The sequence below is a fragment of the Scleropages formosus genome, chromosome 18 (assembly GCF_900964775.1).
Source record: "Scleropages formosus chromosome 18, fSclFor1.1, whole genome shotgun sequence".
NCBI classification, from domain to species: Eukaryota; Metazoa; Chordata; class Actinopteri; order Osteoglossiformes; family Osteoglossidae; genus Scleropages; species Scleropages formosus.
Window position 1 is genome coordinate 12,025,082 of NC_041823.1, and position 24,147 is coordinate 12,049,228.

At 46.9% G+C, this 24,147-nt stretch overlaps 1 protein-coding gene across 2 annotated transcripts in view; it reads right to left on the reverse strand.

Annotated features, from left to right (window-relative positions):
- hdac9b (histone deacetylase 9b) overlaps positions 1-24,147 on the reverse strand; it is a 47,869-nt gene that overhangs the window by 5,125 nt on the left and 18,597 nt on the right. Inside the window, exons 1-8 of one of the 2 annotated variants that reach the window (XM_018740567.2) lie at positions 22,329-22,545; positions 13,202-13,443; positions 11,572-11,722; positions 10,470-10,593; positions 10,156-10,277; positions 3,040-3,162; positions 2,790-2,905; positions 232-354 (exon numbers count right to left, since the gene is read on the reverse strand). In XM_018740567.2, coding sequence (XP_018596083.1) covers positions 232-354; positions 2,790-2,905; positions 3,040-3,162; positions 10,156-10,277; positions 10,470-10,593; positions 11,572-11,722; positions 13,202-13,443; positions 22,329-22,434 — 1,107 coding nt within the window. In that variant the 5' untranslated portion in view covers positions 22,435-22,545. Of the gene's footprint in view, positions 1-231; positions 355-2,789; positions 2,906-3,039; positions 3,163-10,155; positions 10,278-10,469; positions 10,594-11,571; positions 11,723-13,201; positions 13,444-22,328; positions 22,546-24,147 lie in introns of those variants that run through there. The other variant, XM_018740565.2, reaches the window with a different exon arrangement.

Consider the following 24,147-nt stretch of genomic DNA (forward strand, 5'->3'; position numbering starts at 1 on the left):
GTGATGTCTACAGTACCTAGCAAGCAATATCCATCCTCACCAGGCTGTTCACTACACTGAACCGAACCGCTGCAATAACAATTCGGACATCTAACTTATGAGGGGCAGTACTTGATCGTGTTAAATTAAATTAGCCCACCATCCACGCCCAGGGGGATTTTTCTGCAACTCTGCAGCTGAGTGAGGAGAAGCCAAGGGCAATGCTGTGGTGCCAAGGCTTGTGTGACTCACACTGAGAGGTGAAGATGAAGACGGGAGGCCCAGGGTGATATTGGGAAGCGACGGGGAGGTATAGAGACTCAGCAAAGTCATCGAATCTTCAGGTTTCAGTATCCTCTGATGAACTGGCCAGTACTATTGCAGCAGGAGAAACAGAGACAGCACAAAGTGCTCCAGTTATGGATCACATACTACTGTGCGCCAGCATTCAACTCCATCTTGCCTTCCCTGAGGGAACAGAAAAGAAAGGGGATCTGCAGCAGTTCAGGGGGAAAAGTGAGAGTTCGCTTGTGTCCGTTTTGTCCCAGATGTATGGAATTTCACAGGCATCGTAACATATCTGCAGGGATTCCCTCGCGGGTGACGGTAACTTCCACATCCGTCCGCCCCGCGCCCCAAAAGCCCCATGGCAGGGATCACCAAGGGGGCAAACTTCCTCTACCCATTGGAACAGCCTTCTCAGCCAAGCTACCAGAGGCTCTGTTTATCCTCCTGGTCCCCAGGCGCTATTAAGGAGCGACCCACATGTGGGATTTCTGCCCCACAGTGGGCTCCAGAGACCCTTTCTCTTCTGTGAAAGGGCCCTCAGTGCAACGTGCAAAAATACAGCTTGCTTTGCCAAGCACAAAGGCCTCAGGTGCTCATTTCAGCTGGGGTTCGAGCTCGTGACAATATACCGCACAGCCTGAGCGTAGGCTGCCTACGTCTAGGGGCCTCACTATTAGAACCTGGGATATGAATTAAGCTCAACAGCTCCTCCCGCTCCAGCCCCTTCCCATCGGTGTCTCATCCTTTTTCTCCCGTTACATTTCACTGGAGGTCCGTGGGAGCACACACACCGGCTTTTTTACACAAACACAGCTGGTCGGCGAAGGCTGCTGGGAGACGTGTGCGATCAGCCACCCTCAATAATGTCTCCTATTGTGGACTGAGTCCCAGAGGGGCTCCTGACCAGTAACCGAGCTACGAATCAATGCGGAAATGCCTTGGAAAGGGCAGCAGAGAGATCCAGCCAGAGTATTGCCGCAGACAGAACCGCCTTTGTCATTATCTCACATACAGTAGTGTCAGAAACATTGCTGGAGCACACACGCGATGTTCTGCGAAAGCCGAAATACTGCAGATAGTGGCACTTAACTCTACGTAAACTATTTTAATTCATGCGAGACAGAATGGCCCTGACCATTTTTTCTGAAAAAGGGGTTTTTGTGCAAAATATTCCTAAATCACAAAAAAAAAAAAAAAAAAAAAAAGAAAAAAAAAAACATTGAAAATCACCATAGACACTGAGTACGACTTCCTGTTTCCTCTCACAGGAAACACATTGTCATGAGCGCCTGATGGCACTAACAGCAGTCAATGCGTCTGACCGCTGTGGTATAAAAAGAAACACTATTTATACTGATGCTGCTTTTGCAGCTTTTTTGTTCATGAAAGGACTTTCATTCCCTTGCTGTAAATGAAAGGACCTCAGACAGTTCTGCAGCGATCAAAACGCATGACCAGAAAAGAGGGCTAATGATGGGAACATGTCATTTAGACGTGCGACTATGTTCTGTTTTGCACCTATTCCTTTATCGGCTTTCTTCGTGAAGTCAAGGCATCTCAGAAAAAGCCCATTAAATTATATCACCTCGCACTGTCAGTTTGAAAATGACTTCATCTGTAGCCCTTTTATTTTCATGGTACTTGAAGTTCAGTAGCTGTTTTGATTTCATTTATTGATGCTGCATTTCATAAAGAGAACCTCCTTCCACTGCCTTTTCTCAAGGTCTGGAGTTACAGTTTTCCTCCATTCTGTCCGCATAGCCGACGTCTTTCAGCCCTGGTCTACTTGCTCCATCATGTGAGACCTCCAAAATTAAACATGAAACTTCAGGTCTCAGAATTAGGTTATATGAACATATAGGTGCGTGTCTCTATTCATAAACGTTCCTATTTATACCCTGTGTGCGATCATTCTGAAAGTCGCTTGAGAAGCACAGGCAAAGCAGCGGCGATGAGAGACCTGCAACGTTATAAATGAAGGGGATGAGTTATATTTACGGGAAGGACTGCTTTGGCCACGCCGTTTTATTTTTCACGGACCGCGGCTGCGATGACTGTGGCGTCAGGAGCCGTCATATCACGGACAGCGAACGACGAACAGGCCACGAGACATGTGCAGCCTTACTGACACTTTCGTGCTCATCAGACATATTTGTAACACGCACCACATTTCTGACCCCCTTGAAGTAAACTTCATCCGGAAAGCACAGGTGTAATGAAAAGTGGGAGCGGATTTAAAACCTCGCAGGAAATGAACAAAGTTTCACCCATGGGACATCTGGCAATCTAAAAACAGTGCGCAGTTCTTTTTTTTTTTTTTTTAGGTTTTTAACTTTAGGTCTCACGACCTTTCAGGGAAAGATGTACTCTTTCAATGGCCAAGTGACTTTCCTCAAGTGTGTGGTTGTAAGGAGGTTGTAGGGCTGCTCACGGACAAGAATGGATGCGTATTAATGGTCTAGAGGTGGGATGTGGGTGGACGCGCGATGGTTTAGGGGTGCCGGTGGACGGGAGGACCGCACCTCAGTCTGTGTGTTGGCGGGTAAGGACGAAGGCCCGTTTTCACCTCCCAAGGCACTGGAGGCCCCGTTAGGAGAGCTGGGCCCAGTTCCTGGAGTATCACTCCTGGAGGTAGAGTCTGGGACCAAGTCAAGAAGACAGAGACACTAGTCAAGAGCAAGGAAGACATGGTCCAGCGCAGTGACCGAATGCACCCAAGCAACCAGCATTCCACACATACACATGTGCACACAAGGCCATGAGGCAGCCCACCTATCAGTTCCAGTGTTCTCTTCTTGTATGGAGCGCTGTCTTTTCTCCTCAGCAGTGGGCTGCTCCTCCTCTCTGCTACCTTCTGCTTTAATCTGGAGCGTACCTTCAGGTTGGGCTCGGAGGCTATGGGAGAATAAAAAAAGCTCAGCCAGGGCTTTCACACCGCTTCGGGAGGTACAAACCACAGGGCTTCCTTCGGCTCCATCTCCAAATATCACTTCCCAGGCCATTCATCACAGACTTCAAGCCAGGCGGACTTTTAAACAATAGAAAACGTCAAGCTAAGCTGCCATCACCAGGTGCTTTCGCTCATTTTCCTCAGTGAGCGCATAGCAGTCGTTGGGAAATAACTGTTTTTACACAACTTGGACAATGCAATCAACTGGTACGCAGGATCGGTGTTACAAATTGGCCTCTTTTCAAAAAACAACGCATTTTTCCGCTGGGAGGTGGGTTTCGCCGCCTCCGAACTGAAGCAGCCCTTGTTTCCAGCCAGGCAGCGCTGCGGCACCCAGAAGCCTCGGCAAAGATTCCATGCCCGGTCGCCGCGCTGCCGAGTGGCGGCTGTGCTCTGCGTCATCTGGAATGCATCAGGACAAGGGGTGCGCCTCTAAGTGAAAGAGTCCGCTACCTGCAGGCCGGGCGACCGCACGCCTGGACAGCGGCGGCAGCTAAACTAACACGAAAACACAGCAGACGTCTGTCTTGGGTACGCATGCCACGGAACCTCTTTCCACACGGAAAGCACAGAAGACACGCCAATGACCACGTGTGACTAAACCCCCCCCCCTCCCCCCGTAAACCGCTACACCGCTCATCACACAGCAGCTCACCTGTGAGAAGCAATAATTATAATTATTTGTTATTTGCTATTCATTATTTAATGAAGCCAAATATTACTCAAATATCGTTTAATTATCAGCGTTTCCGTCACTGTCCTGCTTTTATCTACTGTGCAGCTCTTTGCGTCACACTGCTGAGAAGAGCATTGTGTAAAAATATACTGAATTAACATACATGCCATAATACATGGAAATAAAATTAATTTGGACCACTGGTGGGTTTGTTTTTTAAAAGCTCCTTAATCTGTTTTAAGGAATAAATTAAAATCACTGTAGATGTTTGGCGATAGGATTTGCACAGAGCCAGAAGGCGATTGTGAGATAGAAGCTGAGCGGATGAGCAATGGTGGCCTTGGGTGTGTGCTGACCCCGAACCTCTGAACCCAAGACCCGGTTCCTCAGGGTTTTGCATCACGAAGCTGCATAGGGTCGTGTGGAAGTGAGTCAGAGGGGAGCTCTGCGTTCGCACTGGTGTGAGTCATACCCACATGGGCGTCTTAAGAAACTCTCTCTCTCTCTCTCACACACACACACACACACACACACACACACACACACACACAACCACAGTCGAAAAACATTCTCTGTGGCCCAAATCCTCTATAAATTACATAATGATTATAACTTCAGCTGAGGAGTGTATGAGTGTTGAGCTGAAACCGGTGGCTCTACGTACAGTTACACACGTCGCCAAAGCTCTGTGTAGCGGTTTTATCTTTGTTCCAACGACAGCCTCTCATACATATGTGTGCGCAGGGGTGTAGCGTGCGTGTTGGGTTGGGCTCACTCCGTTGCGGAAGGCTGTCCAGGTCGTTTACCCTGGTTTTCCTGTGTAACTCACTGGTGCTTCTGTAACAAACCCGAGCTTTGAGAACCTCCTCGTTTATGTGCAGGAGGGAGACCTGATTCACATCAGGTGTACAGATTACTATGTTTTTAACTCAGCACCGCCGTGGTTGCATTGTGGTGAAGCGGTGAAACGGAACTGGTAGCGCAGTTAGGTTTCTCCACGACAGGATGGCGTGTAGACAGAGGGATGTTTGCGGACTTTGCCGTGGATAAAGACAGTTGGCACCGCGCCCATCTGCGTCCGTATTTCCACTTGGCCGGAAACAAACACAGAACCCGTTCTGGGTTAGACAGCAAGATCGTCCGCAACCTTTTCTTTTCAATATCTCTCTCCTGGTTGACAGCAGCTACCGTTTTACCACCGAGAGGAACGGATGTACCTCGCCAAAGCTCCGCAGTATTGGTGGGAAAAGTTCATTGTTTCAAAAGCACACAATTTCTCAACATGAGCAAGAAGTCACTTTAACTTCCCCGAAATCAGAACGGCACATGGCCGCAAATAGTCCATGCGAGTCCTCCTACGATGCAGCAAGTAAACAGGCCTCGCACCTGTAAAAACACTTCCAGTCACACACATCTCCACAGGATCCTGCCCCGTTCGCCGTACCTGGGCCACACATTCGGGGCATCAAATTAGGTCAGGATCAGAGTCGTCGCCGCACATAAGTCGCTAAGCCGCGCTATTCTCAACACTTCACCGCATCACATGTCTTTAGTCCGGTCTGTTCCTGTCCTGCACCCAAGATCCGTGGCCAGTAAGGAAGGGAATACGGAAAACAAATTTTACCACGAGCCGATTAGAAGTTTTGGGTTACGCAGTCAGGGATTTGTGTCATTAGACTGCCACAGCCAGTCACATCTTACATTATAATTACATTACATCACAATCGGTAATTAATTTTTTAATAGAAATCCTCGCCCATTTGGAGTTTGAGCACTGTGCTGTTTTATAGCAATTATTTTGGCCGCGACTGAAGTGGTGTGCGTTATGTGTCTCAGGGGTGTGGTAATAAAATGAACTAATAAAATGATGTGCCAACAAAGCTGTATTTGATACTTTAACATAAAAATACCACGGTATTAGACCTCCTGGACCGAACTGCGTTTCTTTCTCTGGCGTCAGCAGAAAGCACGTGTAAACGATTCTATTTAGTGCCCTTGCTGAGCTGAAACGTCTTTTTTAAAGTAGTCAAAAAGCATTTGAAAAGTATAGGACAAAGGTAGGTCAATTTAATTAGACTGAATTTTGCAGTAGCGGTACAGTTTTGTAGTACAATGTTCTCAATTGTTAAATTCGAAAAAAAAAAAAAAAAAAAACCCACAGCGAGATTTATCCAGGAGCCGGTGATATTAGTTTTATTTCTTTAAAAAATATTTTCATTCGGTTGCTCGTACACATGATGTATAGCCTCGATTAGAAATGCACCGCAACAATATTTGCTCAGCAATTACCAGAAAGGCTTTAAGATTTTTAATTCAGAGGGCAAATATGCAGGTCTCCCCTCACTTGTTTATGTAAAGCTGGCGAGTTAAAGACGGTCAGATCTGCACCGCTCCATACTTCACTGCGTTCCTTTGCCAGGCACACATCCCAGCTAAACAAACACAAGCTGCGCTTCGGTGTGGCCTGTCCTGCGATGCGGCGCGTGAGCCGTTCCGCTGCTGTGTACCTGCGCGTCCTGCAGGTCAGCCCTCGACATGCTGTTCCATGTTACGTCGTTCCCTGTTGCTTTTCTTTTGGACGAGGCACAAAAAGTGCATTTGGACAGAGCAGAGTCAGCATCTTGGCCAAGTCACTGAAACTGTAGCCAAATAACGGCTGTTTCAAATATTCTTTTCTCCGAATTTGTCAAAACTCGTGATATACACCAGGTTTGGTGCTGGCCCTTCTCATTCACACGGCTCTGGTCTCATTAATAAATCTACTGAAATATAGCAGTTTGTACCACATGCAAGGTTTTTTATTATTATGCTTTACGACGCGTTTTTTCGGGAGAACCCAACTTTGGCCGTTTTACCTCCGAGTGCCGCAGTATTTGGAGCAAAGTTTTCCCTTCTTTTTAAAAAAAAAGAAACCAGTTGGACGCCCTTCCTGATATCAACCCTCGCTGTTTTACCTGGGCTAGGGACGAACACTGACTCACCAGTGGCTGCACCTAAGAGCATTTTTAATGTCACCAATTCAGCTGAACTCCACACGCACTTAGCAGGGATCAATCGCTACGTGTCACTACGTGAGAAGAGCGCTCTATAAAAAATAAAAAGAAATAAAATAATCTAACACCAGCCTGGTGCCATGAAGCAGCAGTGTTACTCACTGTGCCACAATTCCACACACACACACACACTTTCTGAACCACTTGTCCCATACGGGGTCGCGGGGAACCGGAGCCTACCCGGCAACACAGGGCGTAAGGCCAGAGGACACACCCAGGACGGGACGCCAGTCCACTGCAAGGCACCCCAAGCAGGACTCGAACCCCAGACCCACTGGAGAGCAGGACCCGGTCCAACCCACTGCGCCACCACTCCCCCTACTCAATTCCATATACAGTATATGTAAGATATGAACCAATAAAGTGTACAGTCAGTTCCAGGTAAGACATTTCTCTCTTATACACAGCCTGGCATGGGAAAGGAAAAGTGTAACAAACACAAAGGGTTCAACTAAATTTTTTTATTTATTACTTTATGAAATACTGCAGCGCTGATGCCTTTCTCCAAAATGACTTATAATGTTACCTTTGTCCACTGAGCTGCTAACAATGAACTCCCCTTTTACACAGCTGGGTAATTTTTGCTGTATCGGTCCAGAGGAGGTACCTTGCGCAAGGGTACTCGAACCCAGCCCTTTCATACCTCTAACCACTACATTAGCCGTTATTACCTGCCACTCTGCAGTGTCCTTACAATATTGTAATGTTGGAGCCCCACTCCTACAGCAGGTCTCATTTCATTACTTTAAGCATCCACTGTTTCAAGTGATTGAAAGGTTTCCTCCATTTCCAGTTTCCACTCTGCAAACAACCCTGTCCTGCTCACATCAACGCCTGTGAGCCTCTCTTGCAGCGTTAGATGCCAGTCAACTGGTGAAGAACAAGCGGTACTTTGTGAATGGTGTGTGTGTCTGCCGGCCCTCGAGGAGCCTGTAACGAGGACAAAGAGGACGCGGGGAGGGGGCCCTCGCATGGAAGTTGCCACGCGTAGAGCCAGAGATGAAAACAAACACCACACACCCCATTGCATTTGTCAGTGAACATACGGAAAGTATTTTTAAGAATGTGAATTACATGTAGGATTGCTGTTAAGTATGTTAGAACCAGGAAAGGGGATCACTAAAATACACGAAAGCTCGGCGAAATTTACTGCAAGTTCCTTTTCAGAAGAATTTCTTGTAAGGCTTGAAACAGTATTAGGAATTCTTTAATAAATACCACTATACCCATCTGTCAAGGCCATGTTCAAAAATACATCATTTGTCATTAAAAATATTCTGGCTTTCCTTGGACTTGCTGAATACACACTTTCTAGGTATATTTCTATAATACTCATTTCGGACAATATTTTATAAATAGGCGAGTGGCATTTTGAAAAGACTTGTATGTGCTATGCAAGAGGAAATATATATTGAGTAATTTTATACTGCGGGATCCCGTGTTAGCTCTGTCATACAGCGTCAAGGGGAAGTTTTTCAGCTGAAAACTCTTATAACCGAGTTTGTTTCACACACATGCTATGAAAATGAGAACAAATGATGCGGAAAACAGACTGCTGAAAAGTGTTCAGAAGCGGGGCACAATAAAGGCGAAGGTACAATTGTTACTCGTGTCCGTCTGAGGTCTCCCCTTAGACACAGCATCGGCTTTCACGACGGACTAAAATTAGGGTACATTATTCATAGAAAAGAGGGGGTGCGGTGGCGCAGTGGGTTGGACCGCAGTCCTGCTTTCCGGTGGGTCTGGGGTTCGAGTCCCGCTTGGGGTGCCTTGCGACGGACTGGCGTCCTGTCCTGGGTGTGTCCCCTCCCCCTCCAGCCTTACGCCCTGAGTTGCCGGGTTAGGCTCCGGTTCCCTGTGACCCCGTATGGGACAAGCGGTTCTGAAAATGTGTGTGTGTGTGTGTGTATTCATAGAAAGTGTGCCCACCGAGAGATTCCCACAGTCCGATTCCTTAACTGGGTAGGTATAAAACACGCCTGACCATATGGCACAGCAATTTAGCAGGTATGATTGTTTATAACTTTAATTCACTGTGACACCTGAAGGGAAAGAACGCAAGGTAATTTCCTTGACTTCACAGCAGAGTTATAAGGAAATTTGGCTTGCAACGCATTCCAAAGTGCAGAAACCGCAGGAGAGGCATTATTCTCGTTTTTTACGGAATTCTCATGAGGATTCCTCAGACGTAGACTCCAGAGTTTACGCCAGAGCTTAAGAGCGAGAGTCCCTCTCTATGAAAAGACTCTGTATCCCGTTCCAAACAATTAGCTCGACTCATAATTCAGCAGAAATTAAACACCTCTCCGTCTCTTTCTGTGCCTCAACACTCTTGTGCGTGTTGTGCGCGCCCAAGGCCTTTGTGGCTTTTAAAGGCATTTTTAAAGGCAGCTTTCGCTTCCCCGCGCACACATATAAACACACACGTGGGCCGGGGCGTTGCTCCCCATTAAGCCTGATTGAAACTCCAGCTTTGCAAACGCTCCGAGGAGCCGCCGTGAATCAGATCGGCCGTGACGGAGCTGCTGAAATGCGCGCATGGGCGCTAACGTCTCGTAGCGTGCGCTGCGGTGAAGACCCAAGAAACCGCCGTTCTCCTCCGTCAGTCAAGAGAAACGCTGTCTGGCGCAAAGCATTAAAATGCCACCGTCGGCTCCGCGTCGCAGCGTACGGCCTCAGTGCCTCAGCAGGGATGTAGACCTGCAGCTCAACAGTACCAGTACCGGTTTAGGCCGCGTGCTTGTTTGAAGCATCGCTCGCGTATTTCCGCAAAAGTTCAGGTGTAGCTACAGGTAGCTGAACACAACTGCTCGGATGGATTTAGCGCAAAGCGTGTTCTGCTCTATCCCAGGTCACCATGTAGCTGAGCGCAGCCTTTCCACCCCCCATTCCGGATCGTTGACGCTGAGATGAGCGTTAATCCATGTGCTCTTTTTCCTGCGCCCTGTAAGATTAGCCTGTGGACACATTTAGACTGGACTGAAAATGACCAGGCTCATAACGGTAAATGCATCGCCATACAGCTGCTGTCGGCCGCGTCGGTTATCCTCCAGCTGTCAGTTAGGTACCTGTTTGCACTGCTGCTTAAACACTGCTAAAGGAGAACACACCACATATATGAAGTTAGAGCTTCTTGTGTTGTTGCTGATGCTATTGTGGGGCCTGATTCCATGTGATCGGTACCCCAGAGCCTCTGGATGTTGTTGTACCTGTCTTCCTCAGCGGGAAGTCGTCCTTGCCGTCCAGCGATGAGGGTGGCGTGTACTTGTAGGAAGGCGATGTCTCTCCCAATGGAGGAGAGCTCTGCTCCAGAGACGTGTGATGGGAAGCTCTGCTGGACCAGATGGAGAAGAGCATCAATTCAACGTTCGTGTGAGAAAGGAAGTTACTGTCCCGTAAAGTACAGTTTTACTGCAGGACTTGTGGCTGCATGGTGCCGCATTGCAGGGATGCTCTTCTTTCACCTGTCGCTGCTGCCAGTTAACTGGGATGCCGCACGTCACATTTCTGAGATGTAACTTACGTGAACCAGAGCTTTGGATGGTGGGCCAGTGAGTGACTGACGCCGTTGATGCCGGGATCCTTAGCTGATTTACTCAGCAAAAACTCCTGAAGTTTCTGCTTCACTTCCGTGCTGGCCACTGCACCTATGAAGCAAAAAATAAAAAAAAGTAAAGACTGTTGTTTTCTGATCCTTGAGCTCTCATTCGGGTTCCTCTCATCAATATCAGTAGCGAGCACAAACAAAACATAATATATGAGGAATAATGATGTCAGTGATCTGAAGGTACAAATGCTTCAATCACAACAATAAAATCCAGAATGTAGATGGACCACTGGGGGTGCGGTAGTGCAGCGGGTTTAGCCAGGGCCTGCTCTCTGATGGGTCTGAAGTTCGAGTCCCGCATGGGGTTCCTTGAAACGGACTGGCGCCCCGTCCTGGGTGCGTCCCCTCCCCCTCCAGCCTTGCGCCCTGTGTCGACAGGTTGGTCTCCAGCTTGCTGCAACCCCGCCTGGGACAAGGGGTTTCAGACAGTGTGTGTGTGTGTGTGTGTGTGTGTGTGTGTGTGTGTGTGTGTGTGTGTGTGTCTGGACCTTTAAGCTAGTGAAGGAACACCGCCCTCTTGTGGTCAGTCAGGGAAGCATGAAGTCAAACTATGTAAACAGAGTAAGATTGTATGACAGACCAGTACTAAGACCTTGAATCTCCACTGCAGGCACGACACATGTACTGCATTAAAATATCCCTGGGGAAAGCTGTATATGTTTTGCAGTGTTTGAGCAGCAGTCTTCTTGGGCTCTTTATATACATGACATGACAGTACAATGACAATAAAGTATCTTATCTGTCTTATCTTAATGCCCTTTATTTTCTAATATCTCTATACTATTGGGTGTGTTTGTGTTTGTTTTTTTCACAACCCTGCGCACACGCATTGTACAGGAGCTATTAAAGGCAAGCGAATGTTGCCTGAAGGTTGCTGGTTCAATTCCCATGACGGCCTCTGTTATAATAGCTTTACCTAAATGACTGTAATATCATATCCAGCTTTACAAATGACTAAAATCAACCAAGGAGTGATTCTGGTGTGTGAACGAGGAGGGGTGAGGAAACGAAATCTCACTTTTCCGGGCCCGTTCCTTGCTCCTCAGCAGGAGCATCTGCTGCTCCCGGCGGTGATGCTCCACCTCTTGCTCCTTGCTCTGCTGCTCCAGCCGTCGCTCCTTCTCCAAGAGCTCCTGATGCTGCCTCATGGCCAGCAGCTCCTGTTGGAGCTGAAGGGGGAACGGTGGACACAGCAGAGACCTTCTGTTGAACCCTTTGGAAAGGCACTTAATCAGAGGTCTGCAGAAGGGCAAACACGAGTATAGTCGTATAAAAGGGGAATACCGTATGAAAGTGACTTTGGATGAAAGTGTCCACTAAGCAGCAAGATGATAATGAATAATAACATCTGTTTGCAGCAGGCAGTAGTGACACACACCATCTATCTTCTATTACTGGCTTCTCTCTCCCCAAGGACTTCTAATGCTGTCCTAAAAGAAAACAGTGGCTGTCTCTGGGCCGGCAGAAATATAATTAAGAACTTAAGAACCTTGTGACCAGAGGACCAGATCACGTCCTCAAATATGTCCTCCCTTGTACTTCTGAGCACTGCGCTTAAATGGAATTGGTTCAGTTAAAAACATACCTGTGCTGCGAACTAAATTTAGTCAAGTGAGTCAAAAGTATCTGCTAGACTAAAATAATAGCAAACAACATAATGTATTTACATTAAGGGGTTTTTTTTTTTCGCTGCGTGTGTTAGAGGTGTATGTGTGTGTGTGTGTGTGTCTGTGTGTGCGTGAGAGAGAGAGAGAGCGCGAGAGAGTGGGAGGAGAAAGAGATATTCCTCAAGTCACCCCTGACAATCATATCACCATAAAACACACTTGCAATTTCCTTTTTAGTAGAAGCAGCAGCAATAACCAGCCTTTCACACCCAGTCTGGGGAAATTGCTCAAAGTGAACAGCTCACATTTCAAGCTGATAATGAAGAACTTGAAACTGAGCCAAAGCGTCTCACATGGATTGTGCGTGATAAAAGAAAACACCAAGGGCTGTAAATTGGAGGGCGCAAATTAGCGGCTTCTTCCATAATATTAGAAAACAGCAATATTTTCCTGTTGTTCCATTTGGAAAAAATGCAATAACGTTGCAATTCACTAATATGATGGTGCAGCGGCCTTTAGAAAACCCGTAAACACAACTCGCTTCACTTCAAAACAAACGGTACGACCTTACCTCCCAAGTACGGGTACTGCACATATGCACAATCTGAAGGCAATACCTCCCTGTATTCATCAGGAGCATAACAACTTGGTAGATATTGGGGGAAAAAAAGGTTAGTAACTCAGAAGTTATCCGAAAACACTGCAGGGGGCAAACTAGACTTGCGTGAACAGGTGGGACAGGCCCCTCCTCCCAACGCCCTGGTTACATCGACCACATTCATGCAAATTCATACTCAGAGTATCTGTACGGAGAGGATTTCCCTCTGCATTGAGCCAGCATGTCATAATGAATCCAGGGAAATGTGGAAAGAACCAAGGTGGTGGGCGAGTTTTATTGTATCATTCGCACCCTGGACAGGCCTCGGGCAACGTTCCGTCCGGGTTCTGGCGGTGCGGGGTGTTCAGAGAGATAGTCGTCGGAGGTTTCGTTACCTTGCGTGCCCGTGGCCCGGCCCGAAGCGGCACGGCCGAGGTTCTCACCTTGAGGTGCTCCTGCAGCTGGGCCTGGTGCTGCCGGATCAGGTTCTCGTGCTGCTTCTGGAACTCGCTGATGAGCAGCTGCTTCTGGATCTGCTGCTGTTTCTGAATGAGGATCAGCTCGTCCTGCAGCCGCTTCTCCCACACGTCGGGGTCGGACGTCGGCGAGCCCAGCATCCTGTCGGTGCGCAGGTCCAGCGGAGAGACCGGGTCCAGGCCGGCGGAAACCTCCGGTTTAAGTTCCGCTTTGGGAAAGACAGCAAGGATCGCAGTTTAGAATCTCCGGTTCCTTCAGCCTGACAAGGGCGACGAAGCAACGTGCGCACGTTCAAGCCATTCACTCGTGAACGGACGAAAGCAAATGATGAAGAGTGTAAACAAGTCGCGGCCCCAGCAGTTAAAAAAAAAGCACAACTGCTGATTTCTGATGTGCCGATGCCGTCTGTGTCGTTCACTCCGTAACCTTGCGAGCGTCCGCGTTTCTTAGAACTGCTCGTCTCCTTCGGATGGTGCAAAACATCGCCCGAAATAGGATTTCGCACAGCCGCGCGGTCTGAGGAAGCAAAGGCGGGAGAGGTCGACTCGAAGCGGGGAGTGCGCGCAGGCACCGCGCCAGCCCAGAGGAGGCCAAAGGGGGAAGGAGCGAAGAGGAAAATAAAAGTCGGCCTGCTATCGGCTCTCCTCCGATAAACACAATTACAGCACGTTATCGTTCATGCAAACAAACGCTGGCCACCATCCATGAGTGCCGAACGCATGAAAGGCAGTAAGGAAACGCGTGTCCGCAAACCATAAGGAGAGAAAGTGGTCCTTGGTTAAATGCTGCGGTAATTGCTGTAAATGGGGGGGGGTGGGGGTTCAAGAAGGGGTAAATCAATAACAGTTAAAAACTGCAGTTCACAGAACGGAGGGGAAAGAAGCGTGCGTTTTCGGCACTGAGCTGTCCGCACTAAGTGCGAACGCATGAAACGATCAGTAGCGAGTGTCGGAGGAACGGGCCAGGTGAGAACGTTCCGTCGTTCCGGACGGCGTTCGTCACGGAGAGCTGGCAGTTGAGCCGAAAGGAATGAGTCACGGCGGCGGCGCCCACCCTCGCCGCAGTACGGACATCCTGCTTTTCACCACATTCACCGCCGTTGTTGTGAAACAGCGAAAGGCTGGACGTGGCCTCTCCATCATTTCACCTGCGCTTTAAAAACAACCTTCCGAAGCTCCCCTTCTGTTCTATTCGGAGTGGTTAGCGGAGAAAATTAATTCAAATAAGCATAATATCAAATAGTGTTCTTACTGTCTAGTAGTCACTACCTAAAAATAAGCAGTCATTTGGTGGTGCGGTGGGTAGGGCTGCTGTCCCACAGTTCCGAGGCTGTAGGGTAAAGTGTGGGTTTGAATCGAGGGTTCATGTGGGTTTCCTCCCACAGTCCACAGATATGTTTCAGGTGAACTGTTTGCTCCCACCTGCCCTTCGTGTGTGTGTGTGAGTGAGTGAGAGTGATTGCCCTGTGATGGACTGGTGCTCCATCTAGGGCCTACCTTTGCACACACTCTCTGCTGCTGAAAAGGCTCTGTTCTCAGAACATGCTGCACTGAAGTTGTTCTGGAAGATGGATGGATGGATGGGTAAAAAACATCGAATCAGGTAGCACGGTATTCCACATCTACCATTATTCAAAGGTAAAATAACATTGACACGAACAGCTCACAGTTTTAAAATGATTGTCATGCCATCCATCTTCTCACGACACACATAACACAATCACGTTCTTCTGCTGAAGTGTACAGTTAGAAGTAGAATAATCAGTTCCACACACCACTAATGAAAACCTTTAAAAAGAATTGAGGACAACCCTCTCCTTTAACTGTACTGTAACGCATGCGGTGCTGGGTTTTGCTAAGGGGTAACAAAATGCGTGTGGGCAATTTTAGGCGAATCCGCACGGCACTTTGCAAGTCTGCTGTAGGTTTCCCGGCAGGGCTGAACAACTAATATGCCGGGCCACTTTAATTAGGCTTGGGACAACTTAGAAATTAAGCGCATATTAAATTCAAGCTTAGCTGCTACGTGTTTATCAGCAAACAAAGACATTAATTTCAGGGAGCCGCTAAGTGGCTCCGAGTGTCAACATACAACTTGCGTAACCTCGGCCGCAGTGCATTGTGGGAGCTGTTTCCGTGTGTAGGGTGGTACGAGCTGCTCTCCGTCCCCGATCGATGCTTCTGCAACTCCATGCTCGTGGCACATATAAATAGAAACACTAAACCAAATGGCGCAATCCAGCCCTCTGACAAGCCGCCACCTCGCTGCCATAGCAACCATGTCGACATAACGCCATCTTCCCTTCCTCACCTCGCTGCCCTCTCTCCCTTGTGTCCCCGCCCTGTCTCGCTCCCCAGCGGGGACCACACCGTCCTCTCTCCAAAGTCCCGCTAACAGGGGTTTACCGCAGCAATCTGCAGCGCACAGAAAGCGGCTATAACACACAGCTCATACGTGATCGCACGTTCAAAGTGGCTGAATAACAAACAGTTCATCCTCCGGATAAACACCGGTTACGATTCGAACCGAGGCGATGCAGCCGCCTTCAGCTTCAGCAAAAAGGAAAAGAAAGAGACGGCAATAAAATAAGAAGGAGCCGGGCAAACGCAGGGAACTCGTGGCCGCGTTCAAAGGGATGTGAATATTAATCTTAATTGGTGAGGACTGTTCAAAAAAGTCTCCTTTGTAGCGAGGTGCCTTGTGTTTAAGACGCTCCCGGGAAGCCGGCCAATGGGGGAATTTTGTGGAGCCAGACGGCAGAGCCGCTTCTCCTGTGCCTCTAAATATAGCATCAAAAACACCTGCAGGCTCTGAGAATTCGCCGCTGCCATATTTCATCTGGCCCACGTCTCCTCCTGCGGCTTTGTGGCCGTCATTAAAGGATGGATGCTTTGATCGATGCAGTCAGACAAGGCTGGGAGAAGCAGGAGCATCCACTTAAAAGAAGGCTCGGAGCCATCGGTGCCGTCTGACTTTAACCGTTCCGCCGGGCCCAGGTGGAATGCCGCGATGATGGCGCCAGGGGAAACCCGGGTCATCGTGTCTTCGTCCCCGTGTTTCAACCGCCTGACATCATAGCTCCGCTCCATAACAAGTGGGGCTTAAACGTTCGGGTCAGGAAATGTCGTACCCCGAAAGTAGATACTGATGAAAATATGGTTTGAGCTCTTTTTGTTATTCGGGAATATGCAACACCCATGAGTCGCGTCAGTACGCCTGGGCAGCTCTAAGTGTGTGATGAACTGGACAGGAGAGTGAAAGAAAAGTCACGTACACGTGTTCTACATCTCTGGGAGGACATGGAACCTCCGTTCCTCATCAGACTCATTCACCAAATTCCCCATGAAGAAGACTGGTTTCCAGCAACAAGTCAAACTTTTCCACCTTCCCGTTTATAGTGCTGCAATGACGTATTTCTTGCAAGTGCCGACCATGATTAAAAGACAGCAGTGGGTACATTACCATAGATTATCACCTCAAGGGAGCTATCATATCTGGAGCTTTTCGCACTGGGACAAATTTATTTTATTACTTCCGCAAAGCACGGTGTACTCTGTATTTCACCGTCCAGGTGAAAAAAAAAAAAAAAAATCCTTTTTAATTCCAGCTGTAACTGCCGACTTCTTCGGCTCAGTACTGACTCGGATTAATATACAGAGGCAGGAAATGTGTTCATTGCAAAAAAAAAAAAAAAGCCTCTTGTTAAATTTACTGAATTTATTTGCATAGCAGAAATGGTTATTCAAGGTGATTTTCAAGTACATGCTTTACCAATTCATGAGGCTTAGAACGTACTAAACAATTCAGATTAGGCACCTTGCTCAAGGGTATTATTGACATAGTCCCCTGGGAACTCAAATCCACAACCTTTTTTGCCATGTGAGGTTTTAACTCTCAGAGTGCCACACTACGGTCTCATCGCATGTTTAGATGTAGAGCTTTGCATGGGAATGAATGACTTTTACCACTGCAGTGTATCACGAAATTCACAAAATGGAATTTAACCCTTAACCGACAACTGATCAGGCAGCATCATCTGTATTTATCTACTGGCCTTTGTATGTTTCATGTTACTATTTTCAGTCCATTTTAAGTTTTCGTAGTGCATTAGCTATGGTTTCAGGAGACAAAGGAAAACAGAGTAAATCTGTTACTCTAATATAAAAAGTCATGTTAATTTCTTGCACATCTGCCAGTGACAGGGTTGTAGTGCCCTCGATCCTCTCTGGGGCCATAGGGTACAAGGCATGGTACACCCTTGCTGGGATTTCACTCTTTTGTAGCACAGTTACACACCCTGACACACAATAGGCAGTTTAGAGTCCTCAATCCAGCTGTACCACATGCCTTTGGACTGTGGGAAGAAACCAGAGCAGCAAGAGGAGCCCAAGCGAACACAAGGAGAACATACAAACCCAACACAGACTGAGCCCACATCTAAGCATACAGCCTAGGAGTTGTGAGGCACCAGTGCTACCTGCTGTGCCATTGTGCCACACAACAAGAATGACGTAATTTAAGGACAGCGCTTTCAACCTGCAACCAGGCTACAAAACTTTTATGAAGAAAAACCCTCCAGCCTGGGATTTTCTGGAACCCCCCTCATACCATCTGGTTCGGACAGAAAGGCTTCTCTCAAGTGTCACAGCTAAGTGTGAGCTATCCATTAGGAGTGAGAGGTGGGGCCTGAGGACTGCTTGGGAGATTTATGGCTGATAGTTCCCTCTTTATTCCAGGAAGAGCCAACATCCATGTCCATTGGCCAGTCACCTCCACACAGTATCTGCCTGGGACCAGGGTGGGGTGGTTAGCCTGCAGATCCTACAGTTAGCCAGACCAGAGAGGGACGAGGTCCAACAGCAACCTATGTCTGATTACAGAGCAGTGTTAGCACTATTTAGCATTTCTTAGAAAACTATGTCAGTGGTTGCTATGACTTGGGTTTAACCCAGTAGCACTTCCATCCAATCAATCCATCCATCCATCCATCCATCCATCCATCCATCCATCCATCGCTGCTCTCAGGGGCTACAGTCACAAGCTTTCCATTTCTATGGTCAGATTCCTCTTGTACAATCATGAGTGAGGAACCCCAGGCTGGCCTTAGCATTTCCACACCATGAATAGAGCAGCATCTAATCTAAAGCGTTTTATATCACCACATGCAAGCAAATGTCTTGTCTTGTAACCATAAATTATTTCAGGTAACCTCAATTACTTCAGGTTAACATGACATTAAGCAGGGTATTAATCACTCTCCGAGTGGTGGCAACAAAGTCTGAAAAGAACTCTGAAATCACAAGGGAAAAATAAAGCATAGTTTCTTGTAGTAATTCACAGTGAATATAAAACAATGTTAATAAAACGGTTGTTCGGTTAGATAAATATGTCACGGTGTAAAAGTATACCGCATTCTTTATCTTCTACTGTTAATGCCGTCGTATTAATAGCGGCTGATGGGTGTGAAAAAAACAACTTCTTGTTCAATCGCAGGAATAGGCAGATGCTTCTGTAGCAGCGCTTCTGCTTCTCGGATGAAGTGCCGGGTTATTCTGGGCAGCTGGCATGTCTAAAGCAGGAAACGAGGGCTTTATTTCTGAGTCTCGGGCATGTCATTGCATTTGAGCCAGGGCCGAGAGAGTGCCCAGGACACACTGCGGGCGGCCCGGCCCCAGGGGCTTTAGTGCCTGGGCTCTTATCACCCCAAAAGCATTAGTGCTGCACTCTGTGCCAGCGCATTTCAATGACATGCTGATGACATCAGCAAGGTATTAAATAAACCCAGCTGTCCAGCAAAAGTATTTCTTTCCCTCAGAATGCAGCAGACTGAGATTTTTTGTCATAGATCTTGAGTCCACGCTCAACGGCAACATTAGTCGTGGCATGAGGCGACGCAACGGATTTTTTTGCCTTTGAGGGCTGCGGTTAGCGCTGCCCGTTCCTGGGCTTTTATGGGCCTGTTCTGACCAGGACAGTGAGAATCCAAGTGACACTAGACTGCCGCGATCGCTGGCCCCAAATGTCGGCTCAGAGCCTGCGCTGTCAGATCTAGCTTCATAATTCGGCTAAATTTAGCAACACACTCATAAATCAACCGGAGTGATGTATTATTTAGCGCCCTCTTCGCTCTGCTCTTAACTGCATTCCAGGGACGTGTGCCAAGGCCCGACAACAGGGGTGTCAGAGAGACGCGATGCACGCCACCAGGGACAGCCATGGCACCTCCTGTACACCGAAAGGAGTGACAGCTTACATATAATATCGCTTGTTGCGCTGTAATGTCTGCGCAAGTACTGCACATTGCCTTCCTTGTTATTAACATGCAGCATAGATCACACTGATAGTCTTGTTGTTATCGCTCCTGCCTTTGGACCCGAAGGCTCTAGGCTTGGATCTGACCTCCACCTGTAGAATCCTTGAACAAAGGTACTTTCCCTAAGTTGCACCAGTACAGTTACCGGGCTGTAAAAATGGGTAAGTAACTGTAGGTATCTCAACGTTCAAAGTCACTTTGGAGAAAAGCATCAGCCGTGTACTGGAGACACCTAAAAACTGTTTAACTTCATGGTTGCAGGTTCAGGGCATGAACCTCAGAGTCTTCTTTCTTTTTGCTACCTTTTCTCATCTGTATCTGTTCCACAGAACACTAACAAAGCTTAATATTAAGTTAAGTTAATCTTTTCTGACAAAAAAGTAGAAATTCCAAGAATAAGCAGAAAAAACCTGTGATTTGTATGCTTGCTCATGTCCTGTGATACACAATTACAGTAATTCAAACATCAAAACATTTAGCTTCGCTCATAAAACCTTGTACTTTCCGAATAAAATTATTGTATTTTATTACAGTACTGTACTGCAGTGTTCCAGAAGAACATAAACAGCGAATTTTGCTATTTGCAGAACATAAGACAACAGACATTATCAGAATGACTAAAATGGCTTTCGTGAGACAGAACACGTTCCGGGATTTTGCAACGCAGTCACTGTGCCGCTATGTTGCGAGGTCCCTGAAACGAATTCGTTGGACTTCAGGTTTTTTAACTGATTCATTATATGAAGAGCATTACATTCCACCGTACAATTAAAAATAGATGCCATGTAAAATTATGTTAAAAACAACCGAAAATGCAATGCACAGTTTGCAACTTTTTCAACCGAGCCACTTGACTTTGAGAAAACCAGTGTGCATTTTCAACAATGTGCTTTAAATACCATCGTTTAGCTGAGCTGGTCACAAGACCAGAAGTGTCAGCTATACAATTCAGCAAATTTTGAAACACCTCTCTGTTGTTGTTATACATAGTCAAAAGAAAAGGTATATAGACCACACCACTGATTTAAAAAAAAATGCACAACTGGTACTGACGACTGGTACCCCTGCCGAAATGATAAAAATGAGATCTGGTCCAGCATGTGGATACAGCCAGAGGTTTTTACCAAATTCTTTGGTAGCTCCATTTACACCACGGCTGATGAGACTGAAAATGACAAACAGTCTATAAATAAGCGTTCCGGTGTGCTGTTAAATTTGGAGCCAACTTAGAGGAGAGGACTACGCCTAACGCCCTAATCTTAGCGCCCTAATGCCATAAGCTGAAAATAAAACTCCTAAGAATAGCTGACCCACAGAATAAGCAAGAAGCCTGTGGGGTCCATAGACTTTACAGCACTGCTGCAGAGCAGGAACAAGTGTAAGCCTTAGAGACTGCACTATTACACCATGCAGTATACAGTATATAAATATTATTATGGTTGGTATACATGCAGTTTGTGTCTTCTGTTATATACAATTGTTTTTTGACAGAACAGTGCGCTAACTGTATCAACAGTGGTACTATTAAAACATTTTCACCACAGTGTACACATAGATTTGTTCAGAGGTGTTGAAATGTAGTAGTTATGATAAGTGACTCTTACACAAACGTGTTGGTCGAAGACAAGATGCACTGCAGCCACCCAACAGCCCAGTGCCTTACTCTTTACTCAGAGTGGTAGGAGTCTCTTTCTTGGGCATTGCTGTATTTTTAAATCAATCAGTACGCTGGAGTAAGTTTAACCTTTAGGGAGTTAAAAAGTTTGTGACCCTCCAACTTTCTTGATTTTTCAGATTTCCCGGAGAACGATAGGCCTTACCGTACTGAACTCTATTTCTGTGATTAACGGTAAGCCTGATCTTCAGAAACACGACTGCTGTGAGTCACATCCTTACAATAGAGCAAACATGTTACTCATAGCACTTTCAGTGATGTCAGCCTACCCTGCATGGAAACACAGGAATTTACACACAACTTTTTTTTAATTAAAAAAAAAAAAAAAAAAAAAAAAAAAAACCCATGTTTTGGAAGACTGAAGAGCCACAATTTGGTAAGCAGGGATAAAAATGGCCATTTGGCCCTGTGCTGTTACCAAATATTTTTACTGTGGTCTTTTTACAGTATGACAAATAGTTCCGTTTAGTTCAATAAGGTACACGTGCAAACGGAGGAAAAAACATTATCAAACATTCTATCAAGTCAAGAAATGGAATCAAATGTCACATTTGAACCATTTATCGCATTGAAGTCCCAAACCAGAGATTGTGAAAGATGGGTACAGTTCATGCAGCAAAGCCTTGCTGTGCATTTGTACAGTGCCGTTGTGCGGTAAGCCAGTTTTGCAGTGCAGACCATATGTGTAATTTCTTTTCATTTTAATACTTGACATATTTGTGTACTTACTGCAGAAGATTCCCTAGAGGCAACTAAATTAACCCTGGGTCCATAAAAGAAAAAAGACATGCAGACAGAGAGCACGGATCAGAAATGTAACAGCGTGTCTCCAGCGCGCTGAGAAATAATAAGGCGTCACGAATGCAAAAGAAAAGAAAAGAAGGAAAAAGAGGAAAACACCGAAACAACAGTGTGTAAGCATGCCACACACGCTGTGCCATCGCTTAGAGAAGTTTTGAAGCTTCCTGGACTGTGACTGAACGACAGAGGGTGAAAGTAAGAGCAAGAGATGGAGACAGAGTGAGAGAGAGGAGGCAAGAGAGACGAGACAGACACAGAGGCAGAGAGATCCCTGTGGGTCCAAGTACAGTGCCGGGTGGGTCACCTGAGCCATCGGTGATGTGCGCACTGTGTGATGCCAGGAACCGCTGGTGGCTGCGGAGCCTGTCGGTAGGGAGGCGCGGCTCACCCTCGTAGATAGTCTGCAGCATGGTCTGTTCAGCGCCTTGTGCTCATCACACGCTAGCGTGCAGGAGTCCCACAGCTTCCTGTCACAGTGAACCAGTCCCTCGGCCACTGCTGGGGAGAGACGCACTACACTCCTCTCCGCCGCCTCTCTCTCTCTCTCTCTCTCTCTCCCCCTCTCTCTCTCTCTCTCTCTCTCTCCCTCCCTCCCTCTCTCCCGCTCTGTCTTTCCCTCTCTCCTCCGGTGGCAGCCTTCTCCCTCTCTCCTCTTCCTTGGTCTGCCTTGGAGTGACACAGGAGGGAAATCACAATGCGTAGAGTGTTCGCCTTTGCCAGGGTATTTTTAGCTCTCTGGATCCCAGCGGAACACAAACTGCCGTGTATTATGAAAAAGAAAAAAAAAATCTGGCCTTGACAGAGAAAAAAAAAACTACTACTTTTCTTCCATCTTCTCTCCCTCTGGTTCACTCTATTGATCGTATTCTCTGCTGGTGTCTTCTCTCGCCTCTTTAATGAAGAAGGGAGGAGAGAATGGGCGCTTTCTAGGCGAAGAGCATCTTCCTGTGGCTCTGAGAGCTGCGTCTTGCTCGCTCTTCTGTTCTCCGTGGCAGCTGCCGGCTGGGGCAGACGCAAGCTCATTAGCATGTGAATCAACAACAGCATGGCCCACAGGTGACAAAAAAAAAGAGAAAGAACAATGGCCGTCCCAATCCAAAAATAGGTCAGGCAGGACTTGGGGATTGGAGCTGTAGTGATGTGTTTAAAAATACCCCACTAAACACAGCTGTCTTCTTCATCCCCCTCCAGCAGGCATGTCAAGGAACAAATATTCGGGGTCTTCCTTCCACTTTCATTTTTGCGGCCCAAGCCCAGAAGCCCTCCGTCTTCTGGTTGCGGCTTTTCGTCTTTCCATTTCATTCTGACCTTCGCTGCTCCACCGTTGTGCCACGTATATTGCTCCCAATTTCCACTCTGTTGATTCAGTGTCACATAGGTTTTTCTGCCTTGATTTGTCAACAAAGTGATGACATGAATATAGAGAGTACAGTTATAAGCCTTGAAGAGTTCTTACAAAAAGGTGTACAGTACAGTCTGCTACTGAGTAGAAAATTTAAAAATCCAAGGACATTTCCTGTTTTGCCATTTAGATTTATTCGCAGATGCTTTTCTCCAAAGCGCCTCCCAATGAACTCTATGTAGTGTTATCAGCCCACACACCTTATTCACTGTGGTGACCTACACTGCTAGATACACTACTTACAATGGGTCACTTATCCATACATCAGTGGAATGGAACACACTCTCTCTGTGTCACTCACACACTATGGGGGAACCTAAACAGCATGTCTTTGGAGGGTGGGAGGAAACAAGAGCACACAGAAGAGAAACCACACAAACACAGGGAGAACACACAAACTCCACACAGACTGAGCAGGGATCAATCCAACATCCTCTTGCACCACCCAGGCACTATGAGACAGCAGCACTACTCGCTGTGCCACCGTGCCATCATTCATCCAGTCACTTTTACTTTTCTCCTCACTTTCTCTCTCTTTCTCTGTTTGTATCACCATTGTTGTTTTCTTAATCATAATAATCATAATAACATGAAACATGTAATTATACTGTAGAACATGTTAAAATAATGTTTATATATTACTTGCATGATTTTCTATTAAAGGAGATACACTCTGAAATCAGGTTATAAATAACTTCAGTATATTATGTATTTTGTATAT